Raw genomic sequence first — 14,497 nt, forward strand, 5'->3', positions numbered from 1 at the left:
CCGTGGTAAAAGCAGCCTGGTTTCCTGAAAAAAACGTATGTCTAATAAATCAACTTTCTGTTGCTTTTTACCTTGGATACCTAGAAACTTGATGTTATAGCTGCTTTATTCCCTTTACCCAGGCCCTCTTTAAATGTAATTACGTATTCCAAGCTCAGACTGTTTCTTAATGATTAGGACAAATTCAGCCCAGGATTATGCTGGCATATTCATGACGCTTTCAGATTGAAGATCTAACCTGCAGATGGAGGAAGATTGGAGCAACAGAAACTGTCTGCATCCTTCGCCCTGGAAGCGCAAAATTAGAGGATCTCACCAAGATGGAAGCCAGGGCTTGATTTAGCCTCTGCTGATGTTGCGGCAACTAAGGAGATCACAGCTGAAAACTAAGTCTCCTCCCACCTGAAAGGAAAGGGGGTGACACCAAAAATAGCCTTGTGTTTCCTGGGGCTAAATTCCTACCTTGAGGGCAAGGGTCTGTAGCTGGCATAGAGAGGTGCAATTGTTAAGGAATTCCATTTACACCAACCTGAACCAGCTATTTTGTTACCAGACCTCTTACTGTTCTCACTTGTATTCTGCTTGTTCCCCATCCCACACCAGTTATTTCCAAAAGTGTAATTATTTGCAGGCCTGGCATACAGAATGTCTGCTTCAGCGCACTCCTCCTCTTCCAGAGTCCTTCCAAATGGACGGCTGCGATGGTGTCTTGAGAATCCCCCTGGTTGCTTCTCCAACAAGAGCAGCGCCACTATCTCGTTGCTATGGAGATCTCATTCTGACACACATGCTTCGGTCCCGTTTTTGTTGCCACGTTTGGCTGTTGTCATGGGGACTGCTGGCCATTAATCTTGTCCTTCCAATGAGACGGTGACCCATAGATTGCAGTTCTTTTCAGCAAACTTATCCGGAGCTGTTCATACATCAGTTCTGAATCACATGCAAAAAAAGATGTATATTATATGTATTGCATGTGATTCAATGTACGGACAGATCCAGCTAGATTGCTCTAAAGCATTGCAAACGTATGGGTCATCTTCTCCTTGGAAGGACAAGATTAATGGCCAGCAGTATGTATATTATCGGCCAAAATAGATATTCAGAGAATGTGCAAAGATCTTACCATTGCAAAAATTCCTTAGCATGCTATGAACCAGGCTACTGTACAAAAAATTGGATGTTTATGTGAATAATGAGAATACTCACAATTATAGAGGATTTTTTTTTTTAAATGAGGGATCCAAACCTTCATACTAATCAACCATAAACTAAGTGCTAACTGACGGGATTAGGAAGAAACTTCCTGTTTGGAATGGCTATTCCATGTTTTATGTTGCTTTCACCTTTTTCTCAAGCATCTGGTGTGCATGGACCCCTGGACTAATCTAGTATAGCACTTTTTCTATTGCTATTGGCATGGATTCCCAACATATAAAATATTATGAACTGACTATGTTTAAGGGTTGCATTATTTCTGTAAAATTTAGAAATTGCTCACTAGGAGCCCGTGTTTCTTTCTTTTAAAAAGGAGCATGCAAAAATACGTGTGCAGTGCACACTTGGAGTTGCAAACACACATACTTGCCACAAATGAATGCAAACTGGATACTTACTATTTGCTTGTTTCTGTGTATGTAGTCCATAAAGGCCGATTGCCCTATGGTATGTCGATGATCACTGATTGTGATTAGTGTATGCATCGCAGACAGTAAATAAAATACATGGAAGTAAATGGAATGAAGTAGAGCAAAAAATACAGTGGGCCTTGTGTTTTGCTGAGAGCCAGCTGGCTGTGGAACTGCCTCTTTTCACTTCATAATCTCATTTGCTTTGGTTCCCAAAGCAGCGTGCTCACTTATAGCCAGCCTGTGTTGCCTTGATTAACAAGCCATGCTGAGTGCAGTGCTATGCAGAGACCAAAGAAATGAAATGCTTTGGCACTCTTTCCTCACGGTTTGTCCTCCCACCCCTGAGTGGGTGCATACAACTGCCATAAATATAAATAGGCAGTTAGACATAGTTGTCAGGCAAATAGACCCTCTTGTGGCAGTGGGTGAGAGGGTTGAATGGATCTGTACTTAACATAAGCTCCCAAGTAAGCACCCCCTTCCTTACTTAGAATCAAATTTAATATAGCCAGTTTCTTTCCTCCATTAAAAGAGAGAGAAGTTTAAGAGGCCGTTTTAAATAGCACTTGATTGCATCTGCATACTAGTAGAAACAGTAAGTATGAACACCATTAGCCCAACAGGGATACCTTGGTTACTTCCCCTTAAAAAGAACAGTGGGTTATGTCTGTAGATCAATAAGGATCAATTAACAAAAACGTCTTAGACTTAGCAGGTTGGCTTCGGGCATCTTCTGTATTAGAACAAAGGCATGGACTGACTTCCAAACTAACCTGGTCGCTGAAGGGAAGCTGGTTGATTCAGTTCAGATTTGTCCTCCCTCCCTTCCTCTGCTATCCCACGCCACTTCAACCTTTCCCCCCTACAGATAGGTGAATGAAGATTTCCTCCTCATTTTTGGCTTCTCTACTTGCTTGGTAATGGACTGCCATGCACTCTGGGGTTGTTCCAAAGCTATTTGCCCCAGCAGAATGGCACAGACACTCAAGTACTGGGTCTTGTAGAGAGAGGTCCTACAAAATCAGCAAGAAAAAAACATTTGAAAGCTTGAGAACTTTAGTATAACTCCCTGTACAGATCAGGAAATCTTTTCAGACTATTAGTAACACCCTAGTCCCATTGAATTCAATTGCAAAGCTTCCATTGACTTTAATGGGACCAGGATTTTACTCTTTGAGTAAATCAGACAGATACTGGAATGTTAAAAGTAGCCACAAGTTTCTCAGGCATTAACATAGCTCTTCTTTTTGGGGGGGGAATTGTGATTGTTGGAGGTTGTCTGTGTGTTGCCTGGATGTTTACACAGTATTCTAGTGTAGAGAAATGTATGTTCCGTTCTGGACACTTTACAGGAAAAAAAAGATACTTTAACTCTGGGAGAAAGACAGAGAAGATTAGGTGGGTTGGTCTATAGGAAAGAGTGGTGAGAACTTCAAACCATGTAAGGGTCAGACATATGCAGTCATCTTCTATTTTGATAGTGCTTTGTTGTGGTTAACCAAGATTGCAGGTTGAATGTGATATTCTCAGTTTAGAATGAGGGAGTCTCTGAGTGTTGCTTATACAAGCATTCAATGGGCAGGACTTAAGTAAGTTCTGCCTTTTGCATTACAGAATTGAATGCGCATATCCAGGAAAGGTACCTGTTTGCAGCCATTTTAAGTGCATATTTAAGACTTTATTTTTACAACAAAATATGTGACAGTTTTCAGCTTAATTGCACAGACCTACTTCTCCTCTCCTCCCCCCCCCCCCCAGCTTTCTGTAGAACAACGTTCTGTGTTCCAAAATAAAGAAATTGCCCACAGGAATCTAATTTCTTGGCAGTTTAAAATGATCATGTCAAAATGTTGACAGCTAGAGGTTGACATTGCATCATTCAGTTAACAGGTTGTCATATTGCTTGTATCTGGTACTTATTAGGAATCCTACTTTGTAATGATGAATACATAGCAAACTGTTTGTTCAGTATTATTTCCAAGTTAGCATTCAAACTATTGTTTTATTTCAGTGCCAGTTTTCAGCTGTTTCACCCCACCTGCACCCATAGTTGTCATGGTGTATATATATTTTTTTAAAGGGTTTGAAAAACCAGGCCCGGATTAAACTGAATATAGTGAGATGTCCTCCAGTAACCACTGTCTTGATCAGAAGACCTGACCTCCGATATCAGCTGGGTTTCAGTGTACAGAATGGGATCGTAAGTAGCTTTCACAATCCTTGGGTTTCTACTGTGATGCTTTTTATAGCTGTGAAATTTTTTTGCAAACTTCTCGGCTCATCAACGGCTATGCACACATTCTGACTGTAAGACATAAAAACTGACTTATCAGAAAATTGATTACCTCCCCTATGGCTGATCCTCCTTTCCAAGTCAAAAGCAGGAAAAGATACTTTGTCATATTAGAGTATAAAGTCAACCGTAGGAATAGGAGAGATATTTTAAGCTAAAGAACCAAAAGGGGCAAGTTGTTCACAGGCTACATTAGTTGTATATCTAACTGAGCCATTAAAGGTCTTATAAGAAAGAGTCTTCTTTACAATCAGCGAAAGTCAAAGGCATATATTCTAAACCCTTTAGAGACTATGGACCTATGCAATCTCCTAAATTTTCAAAATGCCAGTGTCCAAAGGGTTAATACTAGTAATTTTCAATGGCCAAATTATTTTGTTTGTTTTTTGTGCACCTAGAGGAGGTGGTGTTCATTATGTTTTATAAGCCGAGTACTGACTTTGTAACAGTTACTCTAGTCCATTTTACCCTGATTTGTGTTTCACTGTATTTTAAAAAAGAACTCTTTTACACTTTGGATACTTGTTTATTTAAATGTTGAGTTTGTCATTTGTGAACAAACCTCTGTTGGTTTACAATTTAACATTCTTAGCATTGGTAACTTTGTCCGTTCCATTCAAGATCTGTAGCCTTATGAGAGGAGGTATAGCAGAGCGAGGAGGAGTACGAGTGGGCCATCGGATCATTGAAATCAACGGACAGAGCGTTGTAGCAACACCCCATGAAAAGATCGTTCACATTCTCTCAAATGCTGTTGGTGAGGTAGGAACTGGATGGATGATATTACACATTTCAGCACCATTGCCTCTCGCTGCCTACCACCATCCAAATATAAATACTGGAAATGAGAAAAGGATAAACCAGGCTTTATTGTTAAAGTGATTTCATAGTTTCTAATAGGAAGCCTGCGTGAGAGGTGCTGAGTGCCCACAGTTTCTGTTAACCTAAGCAAGGTTTGCAAGAACTCAACACCTCTCAGCATTGCGCTGCAATAAACCTTAGCAGAGGCATGAAAACTCACTGGTTACATCTTTCCCCTGTACTATGTCACTGCAGCTACTTCCTTCTCCTCATCTTGGGCCATTTTCTCCCTTACACATACATACCTTCTAAGCATGAAAGCACACAAACCCTTTTATTTCCAAAGCGTTGCATCATGTGTATGAGGAGCATTGACTGATCTGTTTTGTTTCCACGCAGATTCATATGAAGACCATGCCAGCGGCCATGTACAGATTGTTGACTGCTCAGGAGCAGCCAGTTTACATCTGAGGCCGATACCTCACCTTCACAACATGCATGGAGGATGTTTCTCCTCGTCAGTGGTTGTGTTTCTAGTACTGCATTTTTGTGTCTGCAGAGACATCTCTCTCTCTCTCTCTCTCTCTTCTCTCTCTCTCCAACATTTTGCTGTGTACAGGGAAAAAAATTGCCATTAGACTTTTTTTGTTGCATCTTTTTACAAGTTAAGCTTTATGTAATTCCTCACAGAATAGAAAAATTAGTTATTCACAGCTAGTTTAACAAAGGACTGATTGCACTTCTTCAAGCTCCGTCATCAGTCGTATTTCTATGGCCATCACTCGACAACACAAATACATTAACTATTGCTAAATTAGAAAGCTTGCTTTACAAACAGATCAAACCACAGGGTAAAGTTCTCCTCTTGGACTCCACATAGAAGATTTTTGACTCCATTATACTTTTTTCTCTCTGTGTGCACTGAGCGTAACATTACCAAGAAAGAGTTCAACATACACTGGGAGAGCAGAGAACCAAGGGGATAGTTTTGCCCTAAAGGAGATGTTAAAAGCCTATGAAGAATGAGTTAATGAGTAAGTGATGTTGTGGTAAAACTCATAATTCAAATGCACACCTTTTAATTGTCTTTAATGTTGATTCTTCAGGATCATGTAACCTCGAAGGTGGTTTGTATGTTGCTGAAATGCGTAAGTGTGTCATTGTCCTCACTAGCGCGTATTAGAGGAGGTACTTTCACCATTTGGTCACGCAGGTATGAGAGTCTTTTTTTTTCCCCACCCAAAAAATCTTTCTTCATTTTTAGATGTAGGACATCTTTTATATCCCCCTCCCTACTCAGAGGTAGGAGAATGTTAAGTGGCCTGTAAATATACAGCAGGAATTATATTTTGGGGGCTTTTGCTGAAAATCTAAATTTTTAAAACTCTTAAATACACAATTTCTCATTGGTGAGTGTGGGGTGTGTGTGTATATATATATATTTAAAACTATGTGCTTGATATTTATGAAATTTGAACAAAAATAGGTCTACATACAGTTGTAAGTAGTTTTATTACTCTGAGCCAGTATTAACATATCTTTGGTCCAAAGACTGTTTACTTTTAATTACTTTTTTTTTTCTTTTGCTCATGATCTGGATAACAGTGGGGGAGGTCGGATGGGAATGAGGAGAAATTAATTTATTTGTAAAGTGTATATATATAAAAGTTAATCGATGGTTCTCCATTTGTAGGACATTAAAGGGTTTTTATGTACTTGTACAATGAAGAAGAGGGTTCAAAAACGTTGTGGTGGGGTGCATGACATCAAGGATTTGCGTGGTCTATAAATTTTGGAGAGTGGAGCTGGGGGAGGAGGGGAAGAAGATAGTAATAGTAGTAGTGACACTCCTCTTTCCAGAAAGAGAGACCTCTCTATTCATGTACAGTAGTTGTGTTCCATTAGTCCTGTGTACTCACATTTAAACTCATATATAACTGTGAATTTAGACCAGTCGGATGCCTTTAAATTTATCAAAAGTAGCAGCTTTTGCTGTATCTTATTATGACACAAAGATTTAATGTGATGAAAATACTGGAGCAGGACAAAACAAAAATCTCATTCTTTTTTTGGGGGGCGGGGCGGGAGGGTGATGGCCGTTAACATCAGTCTCTCATTTAATGAGGGATGGACTGTGCAATATAAGCACTGTGGTTGCAGACTGGAGATGATGTTTGGAATTGTCTCCAGAGATTTCATAGATTAGATATACGTGTGTGCATTTCCGTTAATAAGTGAGCTGTGAAAACTCTGCCTTTGTCTGATCACTTAGTTCCATTTGTGATCAGGGGCCCAATTTTCCCTTCAAAAACAATGGACTGAGTGGAGAGAAAGAAGATAAACTTTTTATTTCAACTGGCAGCAAATACTGGAACTATTTGAGGGAGATAGTGGAATGGTGAGTAAGCTGTTGTAGTAAATGAATATGAGTACTGTACAATTATTTGACGTACAGCAGTTCTTGTTGTTAGGTAATCAAATCCCAATCTGTGGAATAACAAACTTTACAAGGGCATGGTGGTGTTAATCCAGATTAGTATTTACTCTGCCATCAGACAGATGCAAATAGATTGTGAATTACTTGTGAGTAGAGTTTTTATTGTCAGGCATCTGGTTTATAACGGTCATAGGAACAATTTTTTTTCATAACTTCCCATATGTATAGTAATATATGTAAATATGATATATACCACGTGTCATTTAGAAGATTATATACAGTGCAGCCTTTCCATAAATTACCTGTGTGGAAAGCTACTCTTGCAGACATACTTACCACAATGCTGGTTCCCAACTTTAACTCCCATATTAATTTTCTGCTTTTGTGGCTCTAGTCAACTCCCATTGAGGAATCTTTCCATCGACTTCAGCGGAAGATGGACCAAGCCCTCAGTATGCAAATGACTATAGGGCTGTAACAGTGACTGATCCTTAGAAACTAAGGGCCCTATCCTGCAAACGCATGTGTGCTTAACTTTAGGCACCTGAATGACCCATTGACTTCATTGGGACTGCACATGTGAGTGCCGGATTGGGGCCTCACGGAGAATGTGAATTGTTCTATTACAACAGATGCATTGTGATTTCTGAACAGGGACGGACGGACAGACAGACAGAGTATGCGCTCCTAATGTAAACAGTCCCAGGAGCTTAGTCTGGAAAGGGAAAGCGAGTTTCAGAAATACAGTGAACTCAAAAGGGAGAGTTGACACCTCTGTAGTCTGTTGTTTTTTCCATTGATGTTTAAAAGATGTTAGACCAGCTGTTTATGTTAGTATTTTAGATGAGTGAAACTGTCCATGGGTTGAAAGGAATAACCTACCATTTTACATTCCTTCTCTTCCATAAAGGTCCTGCAAAGCTGTCCCTTCACTGTTTAGTACAATATTACTAACTTTTCAGTGTTTACATTAAGGATGAAATGTCCTTTTATTTTTTTATTGGTAGGTTTCACACTTACTCGTTTGAATCCCTTTATAATTTAAGGCTTGGTTTGTATTTCTTGAATGCAGATTTTTTTTTTAATTTTCTAAATTAAATCTGTTTATGAAGATGGTGTGGGTGAGATTTCTTGTATATATTTAGCACAGTACTTAGAATATGAAGTTTTACTATTGTTCTGTAAAGAGGGTGAATAGAAATTATTGTAAAGCGTTGGGAAAAGTATAGTATTGTATTTGTAACAATATTGTTCTTTGTAAACACTAAACTTGATCTCTATATATAAATATAAATATATATATAAATATATGTGAGCCTGGAATGTTGATACTGCACATCTATTGAATGTAATTCCTCTGACTTTTTTTGTCACAGGTCTCTGACCCTCTGTCTGTAACGCAGCTCCAGTGGTTTGATTGATTTTTTTTTTTTTTTTAGCCAGCTGTTTTGTTGTGATGTATTTACTGTGCTACATTCCTTTATTTAATGGAGCGCTACTGTCGGTAAGATTTGCAACAATAAAAAACAAAAACAAATTGGGCAGGTCTGAGAGTTTGCTGATGTGATCACCAATATTGAATGAATATTTTTGGGGGGAGTGCTTGAGCCCCACCCCTGAGCAGTGTAGTTAAGGTGACATAAATCCCTGTGTAGACAACTCTAGTTCGATGGAAGGTGGATTATCCATGCTGATGACAGGAGAATCCAGTCAGCACAGGTAGTGTCTACACTGAAGAGCTACAGTGACACATCTGTGCCACTGTAGCATTTTAAATGTAGACAAGCCCTAAGTCTTCAAAGAACTTTTTGTGGGTAACAAATTCTAATGAGAACTTGAATCTGCAGAAGTATTATACACCAGAGAGACTGTAGAAGAAAAATTGACTTTGCAACTTCAGACACTGATTCACTAATGTTAATGTGAAAGTCTAACCTTGCCTTTACCTGTATTGGATATAGGCCACAACACCTCACGTTACCCTCCTCATATGGGCCACAGAAGATTTCTTCCCCCGTCCACTACTCTGTGGACTGGAGATCCCACTCTTTATCTTATTCACCCTCTCTGCTGTGGCTCACCCAAGCTAGCAGTCAGTTTTTACTATGTACATCTGACACAGGTGACAGACATTCCAATACCTTGCAACAATCTAGATGAGCCTGAGATACCACTGTACCTGATATAGGACGGAAGGGAGCCTGCTGGTTATATCGTATAACAAAACCAATAGTATTTTAGTTCACATATGCAAGGGGGGGAACATTTACTTTTCTTTTGTGTGACAATTGGAGCAAGAGTAATCTCCCACCAGTAAAAGGAGGATGGGTGTGACAAAAGAACAGAGCTAAGACATGGCATACTTCCAGGCTATATTTAGTCAAATTACAACTTTCTAATGACAGGTTTCAGAGTAGCAGCCGTGTTAGTCTGTATCCACAAAAAGAAAAGGAGGGCTTGTGGCACCTTAGAGACTAACAAATTTATTTGAGCATAAGCTTTCGTGAGCTACAGCTCACTTCATCGGATGCATGAATCCCTTTTTTAAAAACATTGATATTTACAAACTTAAATCCATCATAATAAAGATTTTTTTGGTTTGTGACTATACATATTTTGTTACTGGAAGCGAAGGAACATTTCCTTTAAGTTGTAAAATTGAAAGCTCACAGTGTTATTTAATATTCCTAAACCTCATTAACTTGCTAGTATGATATCTCATGATTTTTACATACGAGTTGCAAAGGGCCAGTTTACAGAGTTAGGAATACATTTCACTTTTAAACCTGACACAAGTAGGCGTGCAGGCTGCTTGACTTGTTTGTGGATAGGCATCCTCTGCGGATAGTACTTGTTCCTTTTGAGATACTGCAAGGGCTGTAGAAAACAGACTTCATTGATTTCAGGAGAGACCAGCAACTTTATTAGGTCATCATCTATTTATGTGCAGCTGAGAGCCATTCATGTGAGGGATCCAAGGAATTTTTGTTGACTGCAGAGTGGGCTACTGATAAGATTGTTCTGCCGCAAATAGGATTATGTATAAAGAGATTATCCATGAAGCTGTCTGACTCTTCTGGAGAAAGACAGTGCTTCCTAAGAAACCAAAGAATCGGACAGCCAACGTTCCCGGTAAGAGTATTTACTTCTCATGGACTGAAGGACAGATTGAAATGATCTCATTTCACATAGTATTCTACTTCACTGAGGTTTTTGTTATTCTGAAGCCAAGAGCCATCTACTAGAGCCATTGTATTCAAGCCTCCTTACAATGTCCAGCATTTATAACCATCAGTGCTCCTCTGAAACTCATCAGGTGAGTTGTTGCCAGGTTTTGGAACTTCTGTAGCTTTCTCTAATCTTTTTATTAATTTTCTGATGGAAAAACTTGGATCTTGCACCTTTTACGTCCTTTGCAGGCATCTTTGTGTTGTTACTTTTTTAGTTGCATGCCATCCAAATTCCATTTCCACTAGCAACAGTCCCATATAAAAAAATCTCTTTTATTCAAAGGCAAAAGGTATAAAACTGGATTGAGGTTGAGAGTATATTTCAGTAATTTAGGGAAAAATACATTCCAGACCTGCTGTCATTATCACAAACACAAGCGTTATAAACCCAGAAATTCAGAGTTAAAGTTAAACTTAAAAGAAACGTAAACATGTAAGGTATAGAAATGCACAGTTAGGCACCCAAGACCCTTGACGCCGTTATAGTGACGCAATTGCAATAACTGTATGATTAATCTGTTTTAGTGTTCATACTCCCAGAGTAATGTTGATTTTTAAAGACACTTTAGAATTTTTCTTGTTCCACATAAAATCTCTTCTTTCAGAGAAACTCAAAAAGAACTGCCCTCTTTCAAAATGGCCACGATTTCTTATTCTCAATTGAACTTAGGCTGTGGGCTGCCCTCAGGGAAGATGGCAATGCCCTAGGCCAGAGGTTCTCGAAGTGTGGTCCGCGGACCACCAGTGGTCCACGAGCTCCATTCAGGTGGTCTGCGGATAGTTTCCTCTAAGGTGTGTCCCTGGGTGGCCGCACATGAGAGAATGAAGGGCCACCCACCTAACTAGTGGAGCTGCGCAGGCGTGGCTCCACTAATTAAGTGCCTGGACCCTGGAGAAGATGCACATGTAAGGTGAGGTAGTGGCCTTGGGAAGAATAGGGGGCAGGTGGGAGGGGGCAGTGGGGTGAGAAGAGGGGGTGGGGGAATTTGGGATGTGCAGGGCTGCGGCAGCCAGAGAAAGAGGCGTCTTTCCCTAGCTCCAGGGCTGCAGCTGCTGGGGAGAGATGGCCCTCCTTCCCAGCCTCAGCTCTGTGGCTGCTGTGGTGGGGGAGAGACCCCCCTCCTTCCCAGCCCCAGCTCGGGGGCTGCCGCAGCAGGGGAGTGAGGGAGAGACCCCCTTTGTTCCCAGTCCCAGCTCGGGGGCTGCCACAGCAGGGGGGAGAGGGCACATTCATCGCATTAGAAAGGTAAGACTACTGATATTAAAATATGAGTTGTGTGCTTTTATTTGTGGAACAAAAAAAGTTTATTATTATTGGGGTTTTTATATAGTACTTTTATCCAAAGCACTTTACAATAGCTAATGGTACAAACCACATTTGGAAAGATCATTAAGTGGGCCGCTGAGACCCTCAGCAATTTTCAAGTGATCTGCGAAAAAAAAAAAAGTTTTGAGAACCACTGGTCTAGGCTGATAGGAGATAAAAGGGCCCATTTTAACTCATTAACAACTATACTTGTAAATTCTTAGAAAATTCACTCAATGCGCAGACTGCAAGTGCCGTACACTTGGGGGAAGATACATTGTTATGTATGAAAGGTATAAACAGTTTCAGTGCTCCTCTAAGTGTAAAACTCAATTCAGCCCTAACTCTTGTGCCTCTATACTATACTTTCACTGCAAATGGGAAAAATCAGTTCCTCTGTCTTTTGTGGACACCCCTGTCTCAGTCAGCTTCGTTGACAACCTAATACAACTCCTTTTCTGGGAACCACCCATATCTCCCAAATTCCTCATTTGGAATAGTGAAACCCAATGTCTATAAAAATGCTTCCTCTCAGACTCTGCCAAACTATGCAGGAATGATTTGTCCTAATATTTCTGTTCTGTCTCTGCAATAACCTTTATGCTGTACTCATCACTGGAATACTCATATTTGAGCACCTTGCTGCAGATGGGGAAATTGCAGGAGAGAGAGGTGAAGCAATTTACCCAAGGTCACACAGAGAGTTAGTAGTAGAATCCCCTGACTCCCAGTCCTCTGCACTACTTCCTGCAGCACACCGTCTCCCTTTCTGAGCTGCAACACTGATACATGAAAGATCTTTTGTCATAACAAGAATATTTTGGGTAGGTTTTTTTTATTTACTTCAGCACCAAAACTCTTATGTTCTCCTCCTGTCTTGCACTGGGATGTTTTAAAGCTATTAAAAATATGTTATTACCCTGGGCTCTCTGAATTTAACTTCAGTTCTCTCTCTTTCTAGTGCTAATCACATTAGTCCTTACCATGTAAGCTGAATTGTGCTGGGATGCTGTTGTGCACGTAGGGAATGAGCCATATGTCGTCTGGCTAGTGTAGCACTAAGGACTCTCGAAAGTGCTATGGCAAGGTTGGTCTTGTGCAGCAAAGGCTGCAGTAGACGGCCTAGCTTGCAGCTTTCACCTTTTGGCCACTAGCTGCTGCATTGTGGAACTGGCTGTTTAGGTAGCAGCAACCCAAGCTAAGGGGTGCAAGGGCGTAAAATGTAAATGTAAGTTGTACTGACATTTTGCATTCTCCTCACAGGACAGGGGCTGTCTCTGTTTGTTTCTTGTACCGGGCTGAGTAGATTGTCAGGGTTCACTCAGCAAAGTGAAGTAGTCTGTTATGCTTGGTCAGAGGCAACCATGAAGATGTCAGAAGCCCACCCCCACTTCCCCTTGCCCCAACAGAACTCCTGGGAGGCATCTGCCATGGTGCGATAAGGGCCTGCTCTTACTGAACTCAATAGGACAAACTGACTGCAAGAGCAGACCCTAACTGAAGCCCAAATGGGGTCCATCAAAACAGCAGGATTACCCTAACATGCTGGTATAATTCCCAGGGGTGATGCATCTTGCAGTCACGATGCTGCAGGAGTGTGTGGGCTAAAGAGAACAATTCTTTGTAGTCTGTTTTTAATATTTGTGTAGCCACAGTTAGCTCCTTAGTGACTCTTTAGCCCTTTTTTCCTTACTGCCTAGGGTAACTGGGGGAATCTTTCTCAGTATTCAACACCCTTTGTTTCCCTTGGTTCCATTGCTTTTCTGTAGTGTACAGTTGCATTAGACTACAGTTTTTTCTGACCACGTCATGCATGCCTGGTCCACAGTAGGTTGCAGGGCTGCTACTAGCAGGTCAGAGTTTGCACCACATTTGGCCTGACTACAGGTCCTCTGTCATACAAGAGATGTGTTCTCTTTAATATACCTTAATGCACAGCCAGGTCCGGCTGTTACTAGCTCAGGTGAGGTATGTTACACATGGCTCAGGCGAGTGGCTGAACGTTAAGGTGAGTGTGGTTTTTCTGCCAGTTCCCATCTTCTTTCTCATTCCAATACTCCCTGATCCCTGCCTAGCTGTACGCTTCCTTGGCCTTTCTCCACTTTTCCTCTCTTTCTCCCTTCCCCTTTTATTGTTGCTCTTTTCCATGTCTCGCCATGTTCCTTGTATTCCCTCCACTTCAGTCCTTGGGGGAAGGGCATTTTGTTACTCCCCCTTCACATCTAAGGAACTGAGACAAATGCCTCTGCCTCGCCAGCTAAGGGGAGAAGCCGAGGAAATCATCGCCTTCTTTGCATTTATTCTCACTCTGTTTGTGGAGTGCAGAGGTGGGTCAGTGCTGACAGGGCTTTCTGCTCCTTCCTATGGGAGTGGGAAAATCTGGGGAGAAGGGGCATTCTAGATCTCTCTGTCCCCCTCAGGTGGAAGGAGGAGGAGAGGAGGCCATACCCACTTGAATAGCTGAAACGTTTCTGTGTAAATATAGCATCCAATTACACCCTCACCCAAACAAATGCCCATTTTTCCAACTGCTGCTTTATTTTATTGGGAGGCTGAGAAGGGGGATTGTAGTTTTTGTTCGGTTGGTTTTGGGGGTTTTTTGTTTTTGTTTTTTTTTCATTTTGATTTTGCAGAAATGTTGAGGAAAACTGCTCCAATTCTGAAAAGGGCACTGATTTGACCACTTCAATGAATGCCCCCTTGTGGTCACAGAGAGGCCCATCTGTAGCTTCAGCCAGACTATAAGAAAAATGTGTGTATGAGGTTAACTTTCTTAAACTCAAAAGAGCTATTAACTGTGGT

At 40.9% G+C, this 14,497-nt stretch overlaps 1 protein-coding gene across 3 annotated transcripts in view; it reads left to right on the plus strand.

The window, feature by feature from the left end:
* The window catches only part of APBA1 (amyloid beta precursor protein binding family A member 1), a 53,218-nt gene extending 44,522 nt beyond the window's left edge, over nt 1-8,696 (plus strand). For 2 of the 3 annotated variants that reach the window (XM_048851816.2, XM_048851817.2), the window contains 3 exons: nt 3,709-3,828; nt 4,543-4,683; nt 5,122-8,696. In XM_048851816.2, coding sequence (XP_048707773.1) covers nt 3,709-3,828; nt 4,543-4,683; nt 5,122-5,193 — 333 coding nt within the window. In that variant the 3' untranslated portion in view covers nt 5,194-8,696. The remainder of the gene's footprint in view (nt 1-3,708; nt 3,829-4,542; nt 4,684-5,121) is intronic. The other variant, XR_007356928.1, reaches the window with a different exon arrangement.
* The last annotated feature ends 5,801 nt before the right edge of the window (nt 8,697-14,497 follow it).

This window comes from Caretta caretta, chromosome 5 (genome assembly GCF_965140235.1).
Source record: "Caretta caretta isolate rCarCar2 chromosome 5, rCarCar1.hap1, whole genome shotgun sequence".
NCBI classification, from domain to species: Eukaryota; Metazoa; Chordata; order Testudines; family Cheloniidae; genus Caretta; species Caretta caretta.